Source organism: Sylvia atricapilla, chromosome 3 (assembly GCF_009819655.1).
Source record: "Sylvia atricapilla isolate bSylAtr1 chromosome 3, bSylAtr1.pri, whole genome shotgun sequence".
Lineage (NCBI taxonomy): Eukaryota > Metazoa > Chordata > Aves > Passeriformes > Sylviidae > Sylvia > Sylvia atricapilla.
The window spans coordinates 21,528,945-21,556,393 of record NC_089142.1 but is presented as its reverse complement, the minus strand read 5'-3'; the positions used below and the strand labels follow the sequence as shown (position 1 = coordinate 21,556,393).

At 34.6% G+C, this 27,449-nt stretch overlaps 1 protein-coding gene across 1 annotated transcript in view; it reads left to right on the top strand.

The window, feature by feature from the left end:
- Positions 1-27,449, top strand: part of CSMD1 (CUB and Sushi multiple domains 1) — a 240,209-nt gene that overhangs the window by 122,101 nt on the left and 90,659 nt on the right. The window contains exons 26-31 of the mRNA XM_066314261.1: positions 1,080-1,289; positions 9,733-9,921; positions 13,745-13,922; positions 15,944-16,089; positions 17,509-17,589; positions 17,726-17,839. Of these exons, the coding sequence (XP_066170358.1) occupies positions 1,080-1,289; positions 9,733-9,921; positions 13,745-13,922; positions 15,944-16,089; positions 17,509-17,589; positions 17,726-17,839 (918 nt within the window). The remainder of the gene's footprint in view (positions 1-1,079; positions 1,290-9,732; positions 9,922-13,744; positions 13,923-15,943; positions 16,090-17,508; positions 17,590-17,725; positions 17,840-27,449) is intronic.

Genomic DNA, 27,449 nt, shown 5'->3' with positions numbered 1-27,449 from the left:
AGACTGAGTGAATTAACCTGGTAATCTATTACCCTGGTAATTAATCTATAATGTTCTCTCTTGGGATGAAGAATATGTCTCTATTGCTAAGTAAGAATGTCAAGCAGAGTTAAAGCATTGACTATTTCACACTGCTTTGTTGGCTCATTCAGTAAATCTGTTTTATTCTATTACAGCTGGTTCTTCATAGTCTACCAGAGCAAAGTTAAGTCCAAAAAAGTGCACTTGGAAGTTACTTGGTACTAGGCTTCCAAACCAGGGATGCATCCCTCATTTCTGTTTTGATATGATGCATATGCATAGTTTAAGACTAGATTTCAGGTCCTTAGTCCAGGAAGTAGTGCCAGAATTCAAAACTGCTCTTTCCAAGAGTTTATGCATATACTTCAAAAAGTTCAGCATGTTTTGAATGCTGAAAAACCTTGTTTAAGCACCTGATTCCTGGGGAGGGTTTGTGGTAAATTCTCTGAAGTCCCTGTCACCAGTCTGGAGTTCAGCACATCTTATAGGTCTGCATACAGAGTAAAATGGCTCCAAAGACACGCTGGCCCAAACTAGAGGGAAAAGGAGACAAATCCAGATGACCTGGAACTGGAGGAAAACCAAGGTGGAGTAGATAGCTGGAACTACGTAGGTAAACTGCCTCAGAAAGGTCGCTCTGTTAGTAACCTTCTTGGCTGCCTAGCTGATCCTGAGTCTCTGTGAGGATGGCACTTGGGATGGCAGTCTCGGCCATGCTTTGGCACAGCAGGATTTGTGATTTGCCCCACCATTGAGTCTTGCTGTTAATTGGTTTAGGAATACAAAAAATGCCTGGTGTTCTCTTTGTGACTTTATGGCTTACTTTCATTTGTCACTTCATGTGTAGTTATATATTTATCAGTAACCAAAAAAAATTAGAAATTCCAACTCTGGTAATACTTAATCGCTATTTCTTTAACTTAAGCATCCCACTTTGAATAGTGACTAAAATATAAATATAGTGCCTATAACAACTATTATAATTTCTTTTTTATTTACATGCTTTACTATTAAGCAACACGAGTTATAAAATTTTTCTTCCTTTCTCAATGCTACAGGTGCACACATTCAGTTTCTAAATTTTTCCACTGAGGCAAATCATGATTTCCTTGAAATTCAGAATGGGCCTCATCACACCAGTTCTATGATCGGCCAGTTTAGTGGAATGGAACTCCCATCATCCTTGCTAAGTACCACTCATGAAACACTTGTCCATTTTTATAGTGATCACTCAGAAAACAGGCAAGGATTCAAGCTGACATACCAAGGTAAGTATGAACTAGCACAATGATCTTTACAGTTAGAAAGGAAAAATTAAATTTTAATTATTTTTATAATAATTCTCGAAGATGTATCTCTTATCTATGTCCTCTGAAAGAAAATCCCAGTGGTTTACAACTGAGCAATTTTATTGTCTGCTTTATTTTTTATCATACAAATATGCTGGTTTTGATAGCTGACTTTTCTTTTCCTGTTCCACATCTGTTGCCCTTGATACTTAATTGTGTTTTCTGGTGGATTATCTCTGGATTTTCCTACTCTTTTTAATGTTATATTTCTCAATTACTGTCTCTTCCTTTTTGACTATCTGCAGTTGCTGCAATTTGACTTGAAAAACAGTACTTACTCTAATGTTACTCTTTTCCTTCTCCTTTCTTCTTTATTAGAAGTGGTTTTCTTTTTTTTTTTTTCCTTTCAGTAAATCAAATGCCATAAAAGTCTTAGCCTGATTTGTTTGGATGATGGAATTCAGCATTGTTTCATTGTCTGGCTGTCAACCCTGTACCTTTGTTATGCAACTTTGAAACCATTGGCCAATTTCAGTGAAATTTCACTCTTCTGAAATAAAGCCCTTGTTGAGAAGAAAGATGCAGCATTACTCCACAGATACCAACTCAGTCGAGCTTGCTGGCTACCTAGTCAGAATAATCTGTGTCACAACTGAATTTAATAGACAATATCTTCCCTAACTGTTATTCATGGAATATAAATGTGGGAGGGAAATAAAATATGAGAGTTTGTTATGGGTGTCACATTCAAAATCTTCTTATGGGAAAAAGGAATACTGTTATATATGGAAAGCTGAGAATTTTTTTTTAGTCCTATTGATGCTCACACAGTTATGTTGTCCACTTTTGTGATTTTTAAAATTGAATTTACAAAGCAAAGCAAATGGAGCTGAGCTTCTGACAACTTTATACATTTAACCACATGACTTTTTTTTCAGACTGCTTCTAAATTATCTTATTGTAGGATGTCCTAATATACAATAATTGGTGAAAAAAACAGAATAAAAAAATTATAAATAGAAGAAGCATTGCTTTTCAAATAGTGAAATTAATTTAATTTACCCTTAAACAAAAAAAAAAAAAAGAAGAGTAGGCAAAAAGAATCCAGATTTACAGTCACATTTGCCAAATCCATTCTAGTTGTCTCAGTGAATGTGTTGCATATTAGGAGTGCCCACAAACTTACATACCTCAACTCTAATCTGATCTGCTGTATTCAAATTACATTAAAAGGGATTTAAGATTAAAATTCAGGGGTTTTGCTGTATGGTGCTAAACTCAGTTCAATTCAAGGACTGATTTTTTAGGTGAAAATAATTGCTAACCAGAATACAATACATAAGGGCAATAGGGGAGCAGACATGGGATTTTTTGCCAGGTAAATAACTTCTTTATAGATACCAATCTAAAAATAAAGGGAGATGGTTGATGGCTATGCTTATTCAATCAAGCTTGCATACTCTTAAAAAAAATGAAGTTTTCTGGAGATATTAGCTTTTTATGAAGGACAAGGGTTTTTGATAATCCCTCATCTCATAGGAAAGCAAGGAATATGAATATTGTAGAGTGAATTGTTAGTGGAACTAACAATGCTATTCCTCAATTTTTCTACTGATTTTCTGAAGGCAGAAAAATGTTTATGAGACTGAATCTTAATATGATTTAGGATTGTACTCTGAACACATTATTTTTGGGGTGAAGAAATGTGAATACACACTGAGAACTGTAAAATATTTTCTACTCGTATTTGTAGGGATCTAGTGCTGGTCCTTAAGCCTGTGAATTCTCACAGCACAGATTTGAAAATATAACCTAAATCACTTAGGTACTATGTATTTCTGAATGCATTAAAAAGCTTTGTCTCCTTAGCAGAACCCTGGGGAAATTACATCTCTCAGTACCATAGCTGATCAGATCCTTATTGTTTTATGCTCTGATATTTTGATGTTCTCTTTTCCCTTCAGCTTTGCAATTGCAATGCATAGGGAATGGTGGATATTCCATTATGTTAAAGATGGATTGCTGATTTTTTGTGTGTTGTGGAACCATTTGTTTCACTCATAGCAAGAAGGAAATTTATAGTGATTGCATGTTGAACTACTGGAAGAAGTTGGATTTTCTTTTTCTCAAGATAATAAAAGGACTTTAAAAGTGCCTGAGTTTTTAAAGAGTTACATTTAAGGTTAATTACATTTTTTCTACTGTTGAAATTACTGTTGTACTATTTTGTTAAAAAAGAGATTCATTGAGAAAGACTGTCTCTTGTTATAAGTGTTGTGGTTTTGCCAACTATCTAAAACAGCAAAGAGAGGAAACAACCACAAATACTTAGAAGAATGTTTCTATATCTGATTTGACTGGTGATCTTGAGGTTCTGAGACCCCCATATATATCTAATCTCAATATCTGAGATATAAACAGTCTCTATACACCAGGGTCTGAGAAGAGCAGTCATGAAAGTTTGATTGTCAAGCTGTTATTCCAGGTCAGAAAAAATAAATAACTTTTATGACCTTTGAGAGATTCATAACAGAATTTAGTGCAGAGAAAAAACCACAGCTAGTCTAGTGGATCATAAGACATATTTGTGAATTTTAATTGCTGTCCATATTAATGTTACTCCAGCTTTGAATATTTCTGGAAAATCTTTTTTCTTCCACATATATTTCCCTTTAGGACTAGAGCTTCTTTAAGGGAAAGAGATTAAATTTTTGATTTTCTATTATTTTTCTGTGGAAGTCCTAGTTCCTATTATTGGAACTTTAAGACTGTTTCCAGTCTGCTCTGAATTTCAGTGTAAGATAAAGCTGAATATGAAGTAAGAATCTTACTCTCATATATTTGAGAATTTGAGAAATATGTTGCAGAAAATACACAGAAAAAAGTTCTAATTGCCTTCCCTTTCTTCCACAACACTCAGGCACATACAAAACATTATTTAAACATGTTAAATCTGATGGCCTTTATCTGGAAAAAAGATGATTATGATGGAACTTCTGAGTCATAGGAATCATGGAATGAAAAAGGAATTGTTGAAAAGATACTGTATTTGTAAAATGGTTTTAAATTATGTCCTATGGCAGGAATGCTAAAGGAAATAAAAGAAAATCATTTGAGGGCCTTGTAGAAAAATATTTTCTAAATCATTAAGTGATGTTTCCTGATTCTAGTCCTGAGTCGTGACATCTGTAAAAATTATGTTCTTTGGTGTCTACAGCCATGAATTGAAGTTCCAGATTGCCAGTCTTATCCTTATGCAGCAATCTGCATCCTGGGCTTTCATAAAGAGAGGCATGGCCAGTAGGTCAAAGGAGTTGATTCTCCCTCTGCTTTGCTCTCTTGAGGCCCCACCTGGAGTGCTGCATTCTACTGTGGTGCTTCAAGCACGAGAGATGCACGGCTCTGTTAAAGTGGGTCGAAAGGAAGACTTCAAAGTAAACAGCAGGCTGGAGCACCTCTTCTGTGGAGAAAGTCTGAGAGAGTTGGGAACTGGAGTTCAGCCTAAATGAAATGGTTTCAGGAAGTCCATATTGTGGCCTTTCAGTATTTAAGAGGTTCTTTTTAAAAAGAAGAGACTTTTTCTTAAGTGATAAGGGTCAGCAGTTTTAAATGAAAGAATGGTAGATCTAGAGTGGACATATGAAACATAAGATGAGGGTGATGAGACACTGAAACAAGAAAAGTTGTGAATGCCCAATCCCTGAAAGTCTTCAAAGTCAGGTTAGATGGTTAGCAATTCCATCTACTGAAATATGTGCAAGCCCATGGCAGGAAAGTTGGAACTAAATCAACTTTAAAGGGCCTTTCCAACAAAACTCATGGTGGGCCAGTCTAGTCTGAGAACTGGATTTTTTAATTGAGTCATTAGTTATACACAAAATACTGGAGGAATGTACAAGAAACTTAAATGAAAGTTTTAAGTGAGCTCTCTTGGCATGTGTGACTGCATGCTCAATTTTCTCCTAATAGCATTTATTCTCTAAAATTTCCATGTTTAAATGTTACAGAAGTATGTGGTACTTGAAAAGCCAATAAGTCACCTTAGTGTTTATGTAAGATGGAAAATACATTTGAACCATAACAAGGTAGCAGAGAATGAATTACACTTCTTTCGTGACTTACAATCTTTTCTTATCAGAAGAAAATATATCTGCACAAATAAATGCCAAGTGGCTATATGAGATAATTTTAAAATTCAAGTACTTGACTGCTGCCAGTATTAGAATGAAATCTTTTTCTCGGACTTCCTTTACATTTTCTTTCAGGCTTTCACTAGTGTTTTTGTCTGCAGAGAAATGCAGAGCTCAGTTTGTAAAGCTCAGTAGCAAACATGTCTTTGGCATGACACTCCTAAGAAGAGCTTTCTATTGCAAGGTGTGGCATCGGGATTTGATGTCAGTATTTATTAGTCATGAGTACTGCTCTGTTAAATCAGGTATTATTGCACATATCAAAAGAACAAAGAAGAATTTAATTAATATTTATACTAAAACTATGAAACATATTTCCTCAGTGGCCTGTAAATCATAATATCATAGTCACATGGGTCACCTGATCAATAATTTATGAGTCGTCTATAGGATTTATAACAAAAAAATACAAGCAGAATATGTTAAAATTTTATACCTTATTTTCTAAAATAACAAATAGCAAAACAAACAGTTTTACTTTGCTCATATGCAAGTGCTTTCATCCCTAACTGACTGACCTTCAAATTTATGGTGATCTGCTTTAGGCACAGGTTCTTCTCTTACTAAAACAAATAACAAAACAAACTCCCAGAATTTCTGTATGTGTTTTGTTTGCCTTATATGCAACAGGCAAAAAGCATATGGATTTCTCAAAAAAGAGTAACTAGAATTTTAAAAGCTAGGCTTTATTTTGTTCATTTACAATCACAATGACAGTAAGGGATGCTGTTTACAAATCTCTGGGGCTTGATGGGATTAATCCAAGAGTTCTCAAAGAACTGGCTGATGTAATTGCAAAACCTCTCTCAATGTTTAAGCAGTCCTGGGAGTCTGGAGAGGTCCCAGCTGACTTTAAGCTGATGAACATTGTTCCAGTTTTCAAGAACAGCAAGAAGGAGGACTCCAGAAACTAAAGGCCTGTCATTCTCACTTAAGTGCCTGGTAAAATTCTGGAGAAGCTTATTCTGGAAGGTGTTGAAAAACACCAGGAAGACAATACAGTTCACTAGTCACAGCCAGCACAGCTTCATGAGAAGATAGTCCTGCTTATCAAACCTGATTTCCTTTTAAGACAAGACAACCCACTTAGTGAACCAAGGGAGATCAGTTCATGTAATCTTGGATTTCAGCAAAGCTCTTGATACCATTTCTTAGAGGATTCTTCTGGATAAAATGTCCAGCATTCAGCTGAATAAATACATCATATAATCAACTGGCTCATAGGTCAGACACAAAGGGTGACAATGACTGTGTGACCTGTCACTAGTGGAGTCCCACAGGGCTTCATCTTAGGCCCTGTGCTCTCCCACATATTTGTAAGTGACCTTGGAGGCAGGACTGGAAGGGATAATAAGAAAACTGGCAGATGAAAGAAAACCGGGAAGAGCTGTTGACTCCCTTGAAGGCACAGGGGCCCTGCAGAGAGACCTCAGCAAATTAAACATTGAGCAATCACCAACCATAAGCAGTTCAACAAGAGAAAGCGCTGGATTCTGCACCTGGCATGGGCCAACCCTGGCTGTACAGACAGGCTGGGGAATGAGATTCTGGAAAGCAGTGCCACAGAAAGTGACCTGGGTGCCCTGGCTGATTGGAAGTTGGATATGAGCCAGCAGTGCCCTGGCAGCCAGGAGGGACAACCCTGTCCTGGGGCACCAGGCCCAGCACGGCCAGCTGGGCAAGGGAGGGGATTGTCCCCCCTGCTCTGCACTGGGACAGCCTCACCTCCAGTGCTGGGGGCAGGTTTGGGTGCCAGAAAATAAAAAGGACATTAAACTATTAGAGAGCATCCAAAGGAAGGCAACAAAGATGGTGAAGGCCTCGAGGGGAAGCTGTATGAGGAGCAGCTGAGGTCACTTGGTCTGTTCAGCCTGGAGGAGACTGAGGGAGACCTCATTATAGTCTACAACTTCCTCACTCCCTGCGGACTGATGCCAGAACCGCCATTCCTGAAACCAGATCAGCCACCCTTCTAGGAAACTACTCCAAGTTTATATGCCAGGAATGATGTTCTATGGTATGAAACACCCCTTTGCTCAGTTCAGGTCACTGATCCCAGCTATGTTCTCTCCCTCACTGGCAGAGCATGAAAAATTTTTTTAAAAATGAGAAGAAATTAACTCTTCCATAGCATAAACCAGGAAAATGCCCACCTCTTTTTCCATATAATTTTTGCCATGCCAAGTTTCAATACTTTAATATCCCATCACTTTCCCTTTTTATCATTTTTGATACATATATACAGAATCATCACTTCCTTAGTCGATGGAACACCTCTGTCAAATCTGTCAGGATTTCCTCTCTCACCTGAGTGGTTCCTGTGTTACCTTTTTATGTAGATCAATGAGAGAGGGTTTTTTTCTCTGAAACTGGTTTGTAGTACTGCCTTTAAAAATTCTGAGACTGTGTTAAGTACTTTCAAAACTAATATAAGAATACTATATTGTAACAAGTTAACAATACGGAAGGATGGTATTCATCTCCTCAAAAACTTCTTCAATCAAACTTTAAAATTCCAGTACTTACTGTCATTGTTTCAAAACCCTGTTGTTGTAACTGTTGCATGCATTTTAAACATGCATTGCTACATCTTAAAAAAAAAAATCTGTGAGATCCTCTGACCTTCTGGAATATTTTTCTATTCTATTTTTAATATAATTTGCTAAATAGATTTCTATATATTTTAATATTTCAGTCTTAAAACAGGAGCCTTAAGATTCTTGTACTCTTAAATCATCTTTCTACTACTCTATTTTGTATAAAGATGTTGATGATAACAATATTATCTGTGTTAGTACTACACAAATGATAGCAGGAGCATTAATAACATTAAAAGTTAATGAGCTGTTAATAGATTTAGAACAAAATTTAATGAATCACAATTTAGAGAAAATAAACATTTTTGTATTTCTTTTCAGTACCAATTAATTTTTATTCTTAGGTTTTGAATTTCTTTTCTTAATTTTTAGTTATTTGAGAGAAAAAGGATCTGCTTTTTTAGAGGATTTCAGAATATTTCTAGTACCTCTACATTTTTTCCAGTTTTCTAATGTTCTAAACACAGAATTCTAGATTCACTGAAGGGATTAGGGAAAAGAAGAAGGCTTTCTGAAGTAAATCTATATGTTGCACAGCACAACTGTAATTAGAACTGACTAAAAATCCTGTTGGCAGTAGTTACACTTCAGTGAAACAGTTAAGTACAAACTTCACTTTAAGTAAGTTCTTAAGCATATCTAAAATATATGTTTAGCCTAATCTTGCTGAAATTGCTTGTTCAAATATAATTATTTCAGAATAATAAATATGCACTTCTAGGATGAACATGTTCATATTGTAAAGGTTAACTTTGAAAAAAGTAACAAGATACTTCATTCAAGAATATGTTCATCATATTCTCAAGCTGTATTTTTAGAGCTTGGATTTAACAACACGTGTGGCTACAGAGCACACTGCTATTATTATTCTTGTTTGAACTTTCTTAGAGAAGTATTCCTTACCTGGAAATTGAGTGCTCAGAAAGACCAGGATACTCATCTTTTAACACTTAATTCTTAACTGGCAATTACTTACTGTCCAATCCACGTGAAGTTGTTTGCAAAAAATTCTGCGTAACCTTATTATAAAACAGTCTTTGTATTGCTTCAGCTGGAACAGCTTACATTATCTTTATATCTTAGTAGAAGTTATTAATAAAGATCCTTCTGAATTTTCATCAATTTGATTTTTATGAATTAAATCTATTCGATTTAATAATTATTTAATGTCCTGGAAAGCACAAAACCCAACATGAAATATGATTAATCATTAAAGCAATTTTTTTGCATAGTGATACAGCTAGAAGGACCTTTCCCTTCATAGCTATTTGTAATTTTTTTTAGATCTTTATGATACTCTGTTGTGTTAAAGTCAGTCATTAGTTCTTTTAATTTCTTTAGTTAAGGTGATTTTTGGACATTGTTTAGTATATATTAAAATATAATGGATTGTGAAAATCTTGTATTTCATAAAGTTTTAAGGAATGAATGACTTTGTTGCACATTATTAAAGCATTTTTGTATGGTCCAAAGGGTTGATTTATTTCTTGTTATGTGCTAATCTCTCAAGTACTGCAGCTTGACATTTCAGTGTTTACCTATTTTCAAATGCGTTACGGATTTTATGTTAATGTATTAACATTTCCTGTGTTAAGAGCTGATTAAGCAATAAAAAATACTTCTGTTTTCTTACAGCTTACGAATTACAGAATTGCCCTGATCCTCCTCCTTTTTTGAATGGCTATATAGTCAACTCAGATTACAGTGTGGGACAGTCAGTATCATTTGAATGCTATCCTGGATATGTTTTGAGGGGACAGCCTGTTCTCACTTGTCAACATGGAATCAACAGAAATTGGAACTATAATTTCCCCAGATGTGAAGGTAACTTTCTGGTAGTACCTTTGCTTCAGAACTCACAGTACTTTCTGATTTTTGTTGACTTGTTTGTGTGCCTGTATATAATGTAGCTTTTACTGAAAAACAATGCCTTTACCCTAATCTGTAGTGTAGGTAGATAAAGGCAGAATATTATGTGCTTTTATAAATCATAAATGTTTTATGAATCATATTCCTCAGCAGTGATTTATTGTTCCTATTAATATCTGTCAGTTGTATTGATTATGGGAATTCATGATACTGCCAGAAATTATCTTGAACTCAATATGAAGGACTATTTCAAGAAAATACTTCTATTTGAAAGCAATTAGATTATGGAGACACCTTTATCAATGTTTTGGAAGAAAATACAAAGTTATTCATGCTAGAAGTTCACTATAAACAGATATGTAATATTTTCCACCATATTAAACTTATGATAAGGTTTTAAATTATCAATTAAAAATTGATATAAAAGTGTAAGATGTTAACAGTTGGATTTTTTAGAATTTCTTAGAAACCTACCCAAAGTTCAACACCTCATATTTATGTTTTAGTAATACAGATGCAGCACGAAAGGGCATGCAGCTTTATATCTTTTCTTATTTTTTTAACTCCCTAGAGAATTACATTTCATAAAATATATGAAGGTGTATAATAAAGGCAGATTTTTATTGTATAAATCTGCATTTTCTGTTTTCTTAGATGAAACAAGAGTAAATAATATATGTTCAGTTTGAAATGACATGCAAGAAGCAAGTTAATATTTATAATGATGTGAAGACAGTCATTCTTACTCTTCCTTGTCCCCTCATTTATAGTTTTATTTCTATAGTTTTATTTATTTTATCTTCATTTTCTAACTCAAAGAGGGCATTCCTCTGCTATTTACATTTCTATAATTCACAATGTACATTTGGCCTGGTTCCTGCACATGTGAATTCTACCTTCCAAGCCCTTCCAAGCCTACTCACAGTCACCTACATCTCCTTCACACAGCTAAGGCCTGAATGCATGCAACTCTGTTGTGTGTGCTGTTATGTGCGTTCATGGGTACCATTTCTGACTAAACAGCAGGTTGCTTTCTGTTTTGACTGAGCTTTGAGAGTTTTCTGTCTCTCACTTAGCACACTACCTGCTTTGCGGAATATTTAATCTGTGTACATTAAAGCTCCACCTAATACTGCTGAAATTATTATTATGACATATATATATATATATATATATATTTTCTACAGGGAAAACAAATTGGTACTCTGATTGTTGTAATTTGACTGTGGACCTGAGAGAAAAATCAGTGAAAGGATTAAATAGTTTTTTCAGCTATGACCAGTTTTCTTAGAAGTTTGAGTTGAAAACTTTCTACAGAAGATTGTACATACTTTTGAAGGCTGAGAATCTGTATATGGGAGAAAATTAGATTAATTACTGCTCAAGTAATCATTGTAAAATTATGTCGTATAGTCATGCTCCAAGACTACTCCTGTGCAATCAAGTTGTCCTAGTGATTTAGTGATGGTATAATGTATGTAATTTTCAGTAAATGACTAACTGGATTTGGGTATCTTTGGGTAGAATTTTTAAAATGTTTACTGTCTTTCCATGTACAATGAAATTAGGTGTAAATAGGTATGAGAACAGATAGTATGGTGTGCATTTATTTATAAATCAATGTGGTCCACTGTTAGCATTTGATAATTTAGAAGATTTGATTATACACGTACTCATTTCAAAAATCTATGTTTCTTCATGCCTGTCATTCAAAGTGTAATATAACAACATCATTAATTTAGAGTGATTTGTTTATTCACACTAAAGCTATTTTTATGTTGTGTGAAATTGAACCAGTAATTTCAGTTTAATTTTATGTTTTCTGTGATTTTTAAAGATCTTTGGAGAAAGCCTAGTAACAGCTGGGTGTATTATTTACTCTACTAGTTTTGTTCCCTGTGACACTTTTTTTCTGACAAAATTTATTGATCTCTCATGGCTAACAATCATAAAAGAGAAATTAGACTGTCTTTTCTGAGATATTATCAATCTGCATTACTTCTTGAGTATTAGAGAATAATGAAGGGAAAATAAAAAATGTATGCCATCATTAACACCAGTAATAAACCTAGCAAAAATACAGTAAACTCAAAATATATTTAAATATAAAACTTCAATCAGAAACATCCTGCATATTAATTAGAAATCAGTATTAGTCTCAGGAAGTGTATTTCCCTGTAGTAAGCATAATTGTCAAAGCAGTCTTGGTTGTAAACATGGAGTATTGTTGATGTGGAGAGAACAGAGTAGATTTATGAGACCAGACAAAGTGGCTATGGCATGAATGTAGGGGTTCAGGAAATAGTAAAAAGTGGGCTTGAGTCACATTTTTATCAGAACTCCTAGAGCTGATAAATGGTGTCAGATGCCCTTGGCCTCTACATGCAACCAGGAATCAGACAGATAGAACCAACCCTTCATTTTCCATATCTGGTTTCATTTGTCAGCCACTAAAGGTTCATGGTTTAGGAACAGGTGCCATTCGATTCACTGAATCACAGAATCACAAACTGGGTCAGGTCAGAAGGGACCACAGTGGGTCATCTTGTCCAACCTCCTGCTCAAGCAGAACCATTCTAGAGCACATGGCACAGGATTCCTTCCAGATGGAAAATATGCTAAATGCATCATACAAGTTAGTACTGATATGGATAAAGAAAGTGAAGTGGTTTAAGCCTCCCTAGCCTGTCCCATAAATCCAGAGATTATTAAAAGAACTCCACCAAAAAGGGATATTCATCAACTGGCCAGATGACTGTCTACCACAACAGTGTAGCAGATTTAAACCATACAGAAAATGAGACATCCTACTGCATTTCTCAGTCCTCCTTCCTTTTCCCCTTTTCCTTTCCTGTTTTCTGTTTTCCTTTTTACTTTTATCATTTTTTCTGCTTTTATTTTTCATCACTTGTTAAGTTGAAAAAGAAATGAAGAGGGTCTGAAGGAGAGTCACAGGAACACTGACAATAATAACATAAGCTTAATGGTGAGAGCTAATGAGAAGGGTTCTAGAGTAAGGCTGAGTGCCCATAAATGAGATTAAGGTCTTATTCTAATGGATGAGATGCACTGATTTGCACTAATGACCATATGTCTACTTAGATACATGCTTTCATCCATATTCAGTCAATTCTTCCAAACTGAGACTCAGAAGAGTATATTATCACATTTTTGCTCCCCTTGAATAAAGTCAGTCTTTTCATAGCTTAGGTTTGGCTACAGACTTCATTCAGCGAGTGTGCACAAATTTGTGTCTGTATGTCCATTTTACTTGTCATAAGGATAATTAGCATAAAATCTGCAAGTGAATCACCATTGTAAATTACTCAAACTTATCAGAAATAAAGCATAATGGTTTTGGACTAGTGAAAGAGCAATCAGCCTGTTTTTTTTCAGAATTGTATTCCAGTTCAGTTAGAGTTCAGCTGGATGGAAACATGTAAGACCTACCTGTTCGCTTATTTCATTTTTAATCTTGAATAGAAACAAAAGGTGCCCCTTTTTAAATGGTGTGTGGGTTTAGTTTCAATTATATGAAAGTAGTATTACCAGTAGATTTTGATGAATTTTAAGAAATGAAACCTAAAAGACATCAGCATAAATTAATTTTAGAAATGTCATATTTATTTGAGAACCAACCAACCAAGGAAAAGGCTGTCTTTAAAACAGGTTGTCTTGTCATGTGGAGCTTTAAGAATTTGATAGCATTTTAATATTCCACTTCTAACATGAAAAGCTATTTTCTACTACTAATTTTTCTCATTTGTTTTATTTTCAGCTCCTTGTGGCTATAATGTAACTGCTCAGAATGGTACAGTTTATTCCCCAGGATTTCCAGAGGAATACCCAAATTCAAAAGATTGTACTTGGTTAATTATTGTGTCACCAGGCCATGGGATTTATATCAACTTTACTTTACTTCAGACTGAACCTGTGAATGACTACATTGCAGTTTGGTATGCAATTTTTTGAAACAGAAGTGATTGTTTTTCTGATCAATTTATCAAGTCTCACTGTCCCAAGCTACAGATTTTCTTCGTATTGGTCTTAGTAGGTTGTCTTATGTGCTGAAGAATGGCATAAAACAACTTCTAAGGTTATCTGAAAAAGAAATATTTATCACTGTCTGAACTCTTTAAGAATACTATTCCAAAAGTACTGTGAAGCTCGAACTCAGTTATCAATTGAATCTTGTTTGACTCTCTTCTCTAAGTTGAGGCCATGTAGGGTCAAAATGGCATAATAATCTACACTATATTGAATTATACATTCCATGAACATACAGGCAATATATGTTAGTTTTTGCAAAACTTTCTGACATTTTCAGACAATAACTAATCTAGGCATTAAGTAAGATTTTCTTAAATTTTCCTAATATTTCAATATGCCTGATAGACATACTTTTTTATATTTTCGAACCCAGAGTTTCAGGCCTTGTACTTCCGTGTCTTTGAGCTTCATGTTGCATGTCCCTCTTCTCTGAGTTTGCATTTCTTTCCACACAAACCCATTCAAATGGTGATCTTAGCCAAAAGAAGAGGCCTTAGAGCTGTATAAATTATTGCATAAGGACTCGAGAGCAGGCATAGATAATGCCAAAGGTGATGGACATGTTATTTCTGTCTGAACCTGGTCCTTACCCCACATACTGTGCAAAGTGACTTCTCATACATTCTATACATAGTTAAGGAAAAGGAAAGTTTGCACAGAATATAGGTTGTAACTTTTATTCCTGTGTGAGTAAGCTGCTCCAATCTCCCAGCTAGTCCACTATTCCTATAGATACTGGTGAGTTTTTTTCAGATAGTTTATACAGATGTGCAACTCTTTCTGAACAGCCATTTGGTTACCTCTGGTATTTGCATTACCTGGAAGTACAAGTGTAAAATACATCATAGATTGTCTTCTCTGACAGGTTATATATATAATATGTAGCTTGGCTATAAGCCTATATATATATATATATATATATATATGTATATATACATATCTTGGCTTCTCAACTATACAGCTGAGGTGAATAAATATCCCTCAGATTGAAAGACAGCGAAAGGTAGAAAGCGAACAGCTTTCTGAGACATTCTATATAATCTCAAGCCTTCTAAAGCAAGATATTGCAAAAGCTTTCTCATTCAGTTTAGATTCATTACATGTAATATACAAGATAACTTGAAATAAGTGTTGTAGAGCTCAAAAGATAATTCAGTGATAAAAGTAGGGAGTTTATTTATTTATTTATTTATTCTGACTGTTCAGGCCTGAATGTTCTGTACTGTGATACTGGAAGTGAATGAAGCCTGATGCTACTGGAGTATGTTTCTCTTTGGGTGTCTTATCCTACTGTAAAGAAACAAAAAACAAGATATTTTTTCCTGCTTCGTTTCCCCTCTTTTGTTTTTTTCTATCCTTAGGACGTATCTTTGAATCTTTGGAATTTATATAAATGTCAGAGTAACTTGCAATTTCCATGACTCTGTGTTTTAAGCAGGAGTTGAAGCCTTGTAGCACCTGGGTCAAAATGCTAGAGATATGACAGCATTACGAGACTTCTATTTTCTTGGTTTTATCTACCTCTGATCTGTACATGAAAATTTTTGGTGGGAACACACATTTAAATTTTTTCTCACCATTAAATTTCTTGCCCATGTAAATATAAAAAAATACTCATGTCTGAAGTTAGAAAGAGTATTGTGTTGTGAGAAATAAAAATTTAAAAAAAAAAAAAACAAAACCAAAACCAAAAAAACAAAACAAAACAAAAACCGAAAAAACCCCCCCACAACAACAGCAACAACAACAACAAAAAACCAAAACCAAACCAAACAAACAAAAAAACCCACCTAATTTTAAATCATCGGGAAAAACATTTTTTAGAAAAAAATAAAACTGCTCTCCAGAGAAAAGAGACTGTTAACTTGAGTGTTGAGAATATTAGTCATAAGTTTTTCAGCTGACTTTTTAATGTTTTACATTCCAGGGATGGTCCTGACCATAATTCGCCTCAGTTAGGAGTTTTCAGTGGGAACACAGCTCTGGAAACAGCTTACAGTTCTACCAATCAAGTCCTCCTCAAATTTCACAGTGATTTTTCAACAGGAGGATTCTTTGTCCTCAATTTTCATGGTCAGTTTTCTTTATATAATTAGCATCTAGTTACCACAACCATTTAATGAATTTTAGAAATATTTAATAATTTTGTGGTTTACTGATTTATCAGGACTCATGGATTTGATGTTTTGTTTTATGTGGAATTTTTTGTTTGTTTGCTTGTTGTTTTGCACGTTTTTTAGTTTAGCTTTTTTTTTTTTTTTAAATAACAGTAAGTAAAAGGTTTTTTAAATTACATATTAAGAAAACCCTAAGAATGTTAATATGGGGCTTTTAAAAAACTATGTTCTATCTTTAATGTTAACCTTTGGCATCTAATATTAAGCTTTTATTATTTTAATTTCTTTGGCCTATTTATTCATTAAGATTTAATTTTCTTTACTAAAATTATTTTCTAGCTGACCATGCCTAGGGTTCTTGGTCAGAAAAGTTTCTGGGACACTGTGATAGGGTTGAACAATAGCATAAAGACTGATTGATATGCAGCAAAACACTTTGTTCAAAGTTCCATTCAGCACCAAATGTGGTGAAAAGTAAGCCTCTAACTGAGAAGCGAAAGGCTGAACTATAATTCTAGTTCTAATTTGGTTTAGTTCTAGTTCTAAGTCAACCAAAATACGTATAATAAATGGAAGATTTTTAGCCTTCCAGGCTCGAAATCAAAAATATACAATGAATTAATTCACAAAGACCAAAGTAAACATCACAGAAAGAGAGTACCTGTTTGCATGGGGAAGTCCATGTGAAATTGTTACTCAAAACCTGAAATGTTTCTCTTGGCTGTACTTTTCTCCTAAAAAGAAATCATTATGCATGGTCACCAACTGCACTTAACCTGAGAAGCAGAAGCTAAAGTGGATAGGTCCATCAAGTTGGCCAGAGAATTTTGATCTGACTGTACATTAGTTCCATGAAAGGGGAGAGTTTTAGTTTAGTATATGCACTCTCATCACAATATTGATTTCTGTTTTGATTTTTTCTTAATCCAGAAGGGGCTTCTTCAACTGTTGTAGACATTCTATTCCATTTTAAAAACACTGTCATTTTAGTGGTAATCTTTTTTACGAGATTGCTCACAATTTATTGAAACAGATTTGAACAGCAGACAAGAGATTTTGTTTAAAGAGTCATAGAATCATAGAATGTTTTAAATTTAAAGAGACCTTAAAGATCATCTAGTTCCAATCCCCCTGCCATGGGCAGAGATATCTTCCACTAGACCAGGTTTAAACCTAGACTTGTATGATTCCTGAGATCCACAGCTTGCCTGGGCAGCCTGTGTCTCATCACACTCATGTCATGTAATGATATTTAACTTGGAAAATGTTGTAACTGAGAGGCTATGAGGTTCTGTGCAGCTCTCATAATTTGGGAAGTGTGCATATGAAATGAATTTTCTGTAAAATACTCCTTAACCTTTATTTAAATTTGCAGCTTATCAGCTCAGGAAGTGCCAGCCTCCACCCACAGTTCCACATGCAGATTTGTTTACAGAAGATGATGACTTTGAAATAGGTAAAATAATAGTCTTTCTTTCTCTTTCTTCTCTTTTCACTTGAATTCTAAGCTATTGCATCTCTCACCTGAGATTCTGATATACTTCTGTTTGAAGGATTTTTTGAGGTTCAACTTTTTGCAATACATTTTACAGGAGATTTTGTGAAGTACAGGTGCCATCCTGGTTTCACTCTTATTGGACAAGATATATTAACCTGCAAACTGAATGCACAGTTGCAGTTTGAAGGATCCTCTCCATCCTGTGAAGGTAAATATATACTTTCATGGTGTGTATAGCATTTAATATAGCATCCTATATAAAGCACCCAATTTTAGGCACTGTGATTTCATTGATGCTTAAAAGAAAATTTTCCCTTTACTTCTTTAATGTCTGAGAAATGCACATGTTTTTTATGTATTTGGCCCTAAGAATTTTATGTAGAAATTTTATTCTTTAGAACCAATGAGAAGTGGTTTTAACTATTTAACTCCACCATTACTTAAACAGTGATTTCTAAAGTTAATTTAAAATATTCTATATTGCTTCATATCAAACCAAGGATTTCATTTGCTTTTGGAGAGTACTAAAAATATGAATACAAATAAAGCTTTCAAAATAAAGCAAGAAATTTTTCTCTGTGCTTTGACAAGTATGGTGACACTGTATAACAAAGTCAGAGGAAAACGATCTTTTAAAATAATATGTGACAAATTAAATTCTTCAAAGTATTAAAAACCTTTCAACTATTTATATTGTGTTTGTAATTACAGCATTTCAAACAAGGAACTAAAAAAAATTAATATGAATGATGTTTAGGTATGCATTTTTATATAAAGTACTCATCTCCACAGAATATGAGTTTATCTTGGAATATTGTATTCAGTCTTCCAAACTTTGTTTTTCAAAATATGCTGTTTGGAGTTTGGTTTGGTTTGGTTTTATTATTATTATTTCATTTTGTTAAATAGTGGATGAAAAATGGTTTTTAAGTGTTGAAAAAGGGATCAAGAAAGCATCTGTAGAATTTTGTCCTGAAGTACCTCAAAAATTTTTGGGAAAAAAAAAGTTACTGATGAGATGTTACCACTGAAATTTAAGGAAATCAAAAAGTGAACAGAATTTCTCTATTCTGTACTATAGATGTTAAACCTTGATCTATAATATGCAATTGTGGATACAAACTATTAGTATATTGATGCCATATATGCATCTATTTGTCTTCATGAACACACATACTTGCAGTATGGTGGATTTTTTTCCTGTCTCCTTTTCTGACTTGTGCATACAATTATCTGGAATCTGCCATGGGTTCAGACATCAGACTCCATATCTCTGGTTTGAGTGGAAAAGAATCATTATTCAATGCATGATCCTCACCATAAAATATGCAGAATTAATGGGAATACTGTGTACTTCTATATCCTTCTTGAAAGAATAACTGAATACTTATTAATGTTTCTGATTTTTTTTAATCAGTACATTTCTCTGTTGCAAATGTAGTATTTTAGTAAGATGATTGTACTGCAAATCTAGACTTCATTTTTAATTAACAGTAACAGCAGTAACTTAACTCTTGACTGTGTCAATTAGAGTATAAATGTAAAATGAAAGCAGAAAGGGAACTGAACAGTTACTGTGAAATCTAGAGTTATTAGGAGCTTCTGATGAGGGTTAGCCATCCATAACAATTCCTGCAGATGTGCAAACTGGGGTGCTTTCTCTGGCTCTATCCTGTGAATACAGAAAAACTTTTTTACAAGGATGGCATCAAAAGAAATAATCTGATCATGAAAAATAAAAGTGCCAGTGAATGATTCAGAGACAGTAGACAACAGAACTGGAGGCATCAGTGTAAGATTCTGGCACAGCTATTTTGGGCAGACATAAGGGAGGATTTTCTTGAGGTAAATTGGGATGCATCTGATTTCCTTTCTTCAGACAAATGTATCTTTATATAAATTTAATTTTCCTTTCTGGAAAGTAAAATTACTTGGTTTTATTTCTATCCCAGCCTCCCCAGTATTACTATGGAAATAAATGTTGAATGTAATTCTTATTTTATTATAAAACCCTAGCTTATATTTATGAATTATACAAACTATTGTTAGATAGTTTAAAAGTTGTCCTTTTAATGACTATCTCTATAGTGTTTACTCATAGATAAATATTTGAAAGTACACATGTTGCACTTTGTAAACCTACATATCTGAAGGGGTGAAATATGTATTTCTGTATTAGACCAGAAATTCTTTATACAGACTATTTAAGCAGTGTTCCATAACTAGCACTGGCCACTAATGATTTTCTAGTGAAGGACAGAAAATCATTGCAAACATGCAGCTAATTAAGGCCTCCACCCAACTGTACCTAAACCACTTTTAAGCTAGCAAAGTTCTATATATTTTGAATCCTGTAGGGCTGTTTCTTCAGTAGAATTATTCAGTCCTATTTTGAAGCCATGTAAATGCCTTAAATCCATAAATTTTTGTGCAAGAAGTTACACAATTTATTTATTTAATATGTGAATATGAGAATTTAATATGTGAACTTGGCATCTGCTGTTTTCACTTCACGTTGTCCAGTTCTTATGGGGAAAAAAATCAGTAACAAGTTGGTTTTTATTCACCATACTTATGACATGTTTCTATAGACCAGAAGATATTTAACATCTTTAAGCATTCTTCTCATCCTTCTCAATCCCCTGTCCAATTCTCTTCTATTTTTTTAGGAGAGATGCAGGATGGAATGGCATTTATACAGAATTATTTTTTTCTCATAGACTTGAAAAAATTTTGCCACTTGCTATACAATTTGCATATTGCATTTCAAACTAATTTTTTCATTATTTCTACATTTTACCCATAATGTACAATTTTCATATTATCCTTGTTGATTAGCTTTATGTTTTTTAAAGATACAAAAACACTTCCCACTTTCCTAAGCTGTACCACTATGTTGTAGTAGTCAAAAAATATATCTATATGATAGAAGGCCAAGTTCTAGGTTATTATATATGAGTCTGACAACATATCTGACAGGCAAGAAAAATCAATCTGCTTGACCACTTCTACATCATTCTCAATAAATGACCTCCAGGGCAGCTATAATCAGAACACACCACAGTTTCTTTACAACTCCTTTTCCCTTCCTGTCGGAGGACAGACTTCTCAAAATGTTTGGTACTGTGTTAACTTGCCAAGTATTTTCTAACATGCAGGGCCTTAGGCACCCCTACAGAGCTTGCTGTCAGTGTGAATGGGTTTAGGCTTAGCAGTAGTTGAACAGCTGTGATATCTGTTTCTACACTTGGAGCTGGTGCTCTCATCCTATCCCTTTATCCTCTTGCTACAACTGTCTTTCATTTTTTAGTTGCTGTTATGGAAGTGTAGAGATGTAAATTAAAGAATGATGAGCATTGTGACAGCAAGAAATATTCCTGTACTGGTCACAAAAATTGAAATGCTAGTTAAACAGATAATGGGTATCCTCTGAAAGGTAATATGGCTGCTCAAAACACTTAAATTAGAGAGGTAGTGTGATAATAGTGCCCTAATGTGGTGATAATATTTATAAATAAAAAGCAAAATCAAAGGTGAGGATATCAGAAGTAGTATTAGAGTTAAGAAGCTAGGTCAAGCCTTCCCAAAAAAACCTAAATCAGTTTTCTCCAAAAGCCATGTTTGGGAATGTGTTCCTCAAAACTGGAATATGAAGAGTTATGCTGCCATGCAGAATTACCCTTCTCATGACACTACCCCACTGCACACAATTACATGAGACTGTGTAACATACAGATGTTTTTTCCTGTTGTTTTTCCTTCTATAAGCATTGCCTCTGTGCATGAATTTATGCAAGTTTAACAAATAATATTTGGAATTTACATGTGCAACAATGTTATTAAAAATTAATGTAAAATATATTACTTATGTCCTCTAATATGCCTAAAGCATGTTTTTAGTATTTATTCCTGTTCAGTCCAAACTATTTTACAGTAGCTACAGTAACTTTTAAAATTCATGGGATTTACTTATAAATAATTGATAATTAAATATATTGTGGGGCTCAAGCATCCAGTCTGTTTTGCAGCTCAGATTTTCTCAACTGCTAAATTTTACATCAATTCCTAAACTTTGAAATGTGTAGGGAGTTGAGTTAAACCTGTAATGTAACTGACAAAAGAGAATCCATGATGTATCAAATATGCTAATGTGTTAGTCAACTGACAAATACAAGAAACAGTATTAAGAGTAGAATATTGTGATGTGTTGAACTTGACTGGTTACCACGTGCCCACCAAAACATTCTATCACCCCCCTTCTCAACAAGACAGGAGAAGGAAATAAGATGGATAAAACCTTTTTGGTCAAGATAAGTCAATTTATTGAAGTGAAAGATCACGTGCATAAGAAGAGAAAAAAGCCATGTATTTTGTTCTCTACTTTCCATCTGCAGGCAATGTCCAGGCACATCCTGGGAAGCAGGACTTCAGCATATGTTGCTGTTTTAAATAATAAGTACACCCTCTTCTTCCTCCTTCCTTTTAGCCTTTATTGCTGAGCTGATGTCATATTTATGGAATATCCCTTTGGTCACTTTGGGTCAGCTGTCCTGACTAAGCCCCTCCCAGGACCTTGCCCACCCCCAGCCTTCTGGGAGGTGATGCAGAATGTTGGATAGACAGCACCGAAGCTGTGCCAGTGCCGCTCAGCAGTATCCAAAATTCTGCTGCATTATCAACTCCTTTCTAGCTACCAATATAAAGCACAACACTGTGGGTGCTTTGGGGAAAAATAACTCCATTTCAACTAGACCCAACACAAATATGTATGCCCAAGCCAGAGTACTTTTTATTTAGTAGTATTCTATTTTTAAATGTTATGGTAAAAGGGACAACTAATATTATAGAAAAAAAGGTTGAAAAACAGGATTTTTTTAAAACTTGTTGTGTATATGGTGAATACAAGATAATAACACTGTGGATTTTACTTTTATTCAAATTAGAGGTATTAGCTGTGGTACTGAAACGTGGATGTGCCTTTTCATTTAAAGAACAAGGTGAAGCAGTCTTACTGTCTCAGTATCTCAGTTTTATGTCTTTAGACATATAAGTCTTGTAAAATTTGAATCTCGTAAAGTGTAGTTTTCACCCTAGAGATTAAGTTCTGTAATTAGCAGCTAAGCTATGCTGAAGAGGAATTGGTGAGTAATTTATTAGGGTGCAGAAAGAGCCAATAAAGCTGCTAAGGTGAGTAGTGCCAATTTGCACTATCATAACCCCGTGGTACAGCCAGCTTCCCAGACTGCAAAGGGGCAATACACAGTCTGCCTTCTCCTGTCCCTGAACTACTCCAGAGCTGCTCCTCTCCTAAGTTCCTGTGGTACATCTGCTATGAACAGCTTAGATTGGAAGGGACCTCTTGTCCAATGAGTCTTAGCCACAGGAAGTAAATCTTGGCAATAGGAAAACCTAAAGCTATAGCTCAGTGTTTAAAAAGATTTGGTCACTTCTCTTGTAGCACAAAAGAGATACTGAGCTGTTTACAGGTTAGAAGGACATAATAGTTTTGATTTTACTTGAATTTTCTGCTCTAGGAATATGGTGGTTTTGTCTCAGTACCAGAGAGGAATATTCCCTATCTCCTTTCACCCTTAGCATCATTATTTGCATTGATTTGTATTAGAGAGTTACACTTTTCTTCCACATAAACATTATTTATCCTTTTTGGAAATTGTTTTGTTAGTAAAAATTCTGAAGTTCAGTAAGTGAATACAATAGAATATGTGGAGGAAAGAATTCCCACAGCAATCCTGCTGATGTCTTTTCAGTCCTAGAAGCAATCAGACAAAAAGTCAGACACAATCAGATGATAAAAATGTGGTTGCCTTTATAAACGATTATTTATGGTGCTCAACATGCTGGAATACATACCAAAAAGCACTGAAGATGCACATGGTGACATAAAGCAGGCACAATTTTATGTTTCCCAAATTAGCAAAACTGACAAGAATCCCCAGTTAGAGAAAACCCTTCCCTGGTTTGACTTTTTTGAAACCCCCCCTTTAGAGATTAACTAAACTCTGTTTATTAGAATATGTCTTGGGAAAACATTTTAACCTTGGTTCCCAGTGAATTTCACCTTGATCCCCAGAGGATTGGAATCTCTAGGAATGTGTTCTGCCTTTCTCTCTGGGTAGGTGAAATGCTAGCTAGAAACCTATGTTTATACACACTAATAGGCTACAAAGCTATAAAATTTTAAAGAATATATAAAATCAAAAAGGAAAAAATCAGTTTGGCATCACTGCATCGGTCTCTTTCTTGTGTGCGTCTGATGATGTGTTCAAGGAAATACTCTGACATTTAAGCTGTTGATTTTTAATATTTACTCACCAAAGAAATGTTCTTAATTACAATGCAACATCATACTTTTCCTCAATTATGAGAGAAGGGCATGAGGAAACATCTGCAAAAGGCTCATTTTCTCCCATGGTGAATAAATTAGTTTCAGGTCCCTTCTTAAGATTTGGCTGCAAGCAGTGAGACAGCTAACAGCAGTTTTTGTCTGTTATTGATAACTTTTACCTGCTTTTGAAAGAAACTTTTTTGTTGTTATTTTTTCAAATGTGGTAAATAAGCTATTTCCTTGTTACTTTCCTTCACTTTCTGTCTCTGATGTCTTTACAAGAAAAACTAGATAAATCGAGAGAAAAGCAGCTGAAATATAAAGGCAGGAAAAGCAATTTCTTTACCCTTTCCTCTCCCCTCCACAATTTCCTACTCCTGTCTCTTTTTCTTTTTGCAGACCATTCTTACCAGTTCTTCTCTGTAGCACTGCCACAGGTTTCTGAGGTCATCACAGTCAGTGTCTGTGCTGAGCGTGTCTTCCTTCCTGTTCTATGACACTTCTATCCCAAAATAAACTAACATTTTTCACTTCTCTGCATTGTTGACTTTCCTCTATGTTTTAATTTCATTCCTTCCCTGACTCCATTTTTTAAAGATGCTTGCAGTGTTTTTCTTGAGTTAGTGAATAATATCTCAGCACGCAGTGACAGTGTTCTGGGGATCAATATACATTGGTCTCAGGCTTTTAAAAATGTGATTTTGAATCTTATTCTTAGTTGATGATCTTCCACCCAAGGTTCCAAAAATTTCACATGCTGGAGTAAGTAAACACAGTCCATTCAGTGAGTTCTTAAGAAGATGCTTAGAGGACACCTCTGAAAATAAGACCTATGGTAACTTAGCTGAAAGAGCACCTATATAAAGGAGGCAATAATAGCCTTTTAGATTAACTCAGCTGTTCTTCTCTGGAAGAATTGTACTATTACACTTCCCAAGTAAGGAGATCACCAGGCTTTAATCTTGTCTGGACTATATGTGTGTTACATCCGGATTTTTTTTTTTTTGGAAACCCCACATCTGAGTGGCTACTATATAATTGTTTTCATTAGTAATTTGACCAATGGTTATCTCCATAACTCCCTAAGATGCTGAGGAAAAACAGGCAACAAAAGGCATTTGTATCTTTAACATTTGTGCTGCTAGTGTTTAGATATGGCATGCTAACAGAACCACTCCTGATGCATTTCCTTCACTTCCATATTCCGTTCCAAATGACCCATACATTACAACTTCTTATTTCTCATTTTTAGTTGATTGCAGTAATTTCTAAGCCATAGTTTATCCAGAGAGGTGACAGTTTTCCAGTGTTGAAAACAATCACTGTGCTGAAAAGCCTGACAGCACCACTTTTTTCTCCAGGATACTTGTGATTTATGACTTTGAAGACAGGCTTTTAATTCTCAAGTTGCTCTAGTAGACATTACCATTTTTAATAAACATTTCAAGTAAGCGGATACTGGATTAGTAAAAACTACTTTTTCCTTCTTAATATAGTCCTGTAGCATAGGGAATGATATTACAGGATAGAGCAGGTTGTGGAGCTGTGTCTTGTCAGCTAGTCTTCATCACTGATGTGCTCTTTCATTCATGTCTGACAGGAAACACAGTGGGAAAATTTATTGTTATTTGTCTGATGATATTTTTCTGCCCAATTTTTTTCTTTCTGAATTTGCTGATTTATTTGTATTTTCTGCAGGTTTATGAGAGAGAGCACTTTTTGATGGTATTTTCCCAAGTTATTCTTGTCTTATTCTGAAGAATAGAGGAGGTCAAAACAGGAGCGTATTTCATTCTAAGAGAATGAGAGAAGCTACTGTCATTAAACACATTCAGTGTTATATTCTTAGACAGATATTTGTGTGGAATTTCTGGGTGTAATTTTACTACAGGTGTTTCTATCTCAAGAGAAAATCCCTGGATTGTCAACAGAATTCTTACTGCTTTATATATATAGTCCTATGGGCTTTCCCCCTCTTAGAATCTTCTATGAAAGATGCCTTTGCCTCTTAGAGATACACTGCTGCAGCCAGCGCTGTCACATGATAGCAGAAAGGGATATATGCCAAAGGAAAATTAATTGCTTACTATCTTTTCCCCAACCGATTTCTTGTTCCCCTGCTTGATGGCCCTTCCTCACTTGCATGCTACAATGCCTCCTTTTCACTGGCTTGAAATTTTCCTCTCTGACTGAAGAATTTTTTTAGCTACAATGGAACCTAAATTTCACCCCAAGTTTATAAAAGGCCTTCCTAAGGGAAATCGTCCAGTTTTTAATGTTTGTTTCTGATACTTATGTGTGGATTTTCCCCTGTAGTATACTTTTTCCACTGATCACTTTTCCCTCTGTTGCTTTGTTTTTCCCATTTCTTACAACTTGTGTGCTTGGATACTGTGGCATGATTTCCAGGAATGCATTTCTGTCAAGATATATTTGTGAATCTTACACAACAAACATTGTCAAAATGAACATATATTATGAAATTGTGGACAAAACGTATCAGACTTCAACAAGAAACAGATTTGAAAAAATGAGTCCTGCATGAGAGGCCAAAAGTTAAAGAAAAATAGTGATTAACAGAACTTCCTAATCAAAACATTGTTTAGGGTATAAAATTTACAGTATTTTAAAATACTATACTCTTTCCAATATTCAGAGAGCATTAATTCCTATGAATACCAGATGAACTTTAAAGTTCAAACTTTAAACAACAGGAGAAGTAATTGTTAAGAAGGTCTTGGATTACTTGGAGTATTCTGTAATCAAAATGAACACTTTACATAAAACTTGTGTACTTTCAAATTATCTGGTATGTCTAGATGTTTCAATATGTTGTCATGCTCATGTAACAGGCTTAATTCTTAAAGTTGTGTCATTTTTTTAAGATCTCAAATTGAATACAATTTCCAAATAAAAAGTTTTACTGGTACTTTCACCTCACCTGTGTGAATGATCGCACTAACATACATGTATTGCTTGATTGAAACCACTTTGGGATCTAACATATTTCTTCCTGGAAAGATGCTTTACTATAATTAATAAATTAATAAAATGTTTTCTAAATGAAAAGTGTATAAAAGTGGTCCTGTTCTCATGCATATTATAGGGAACTTATTTCCCCTTCTATTTAGAATATGGTTTAAACATGTTTTCTTTTCGAAACTGACCCTGAAGCATGTATTTCATGGAGAAGAAGAACTTTGTTTCATTGCTATTCTTAGTGTTCTTTTTTGTGTCCTTTTTAGCACAATGTCCAGCAAATGAAATTCGTACAGAATCATCAGGAGTGATCCTCAGTCCAGGTTATCCAGGCACCTATCCAAATTCTCAGACATGTTCTTGGACTATTAAGGTTGAGCCAGGATATAACATCTCCATTTTTGTAGAAATGTTTCAAAGTGAAAAGCAATTCGATGAGCTGGAGGTATTTGATGGTAAGAGAGATTTAAATTCTAGTTACATAAGAACAAATA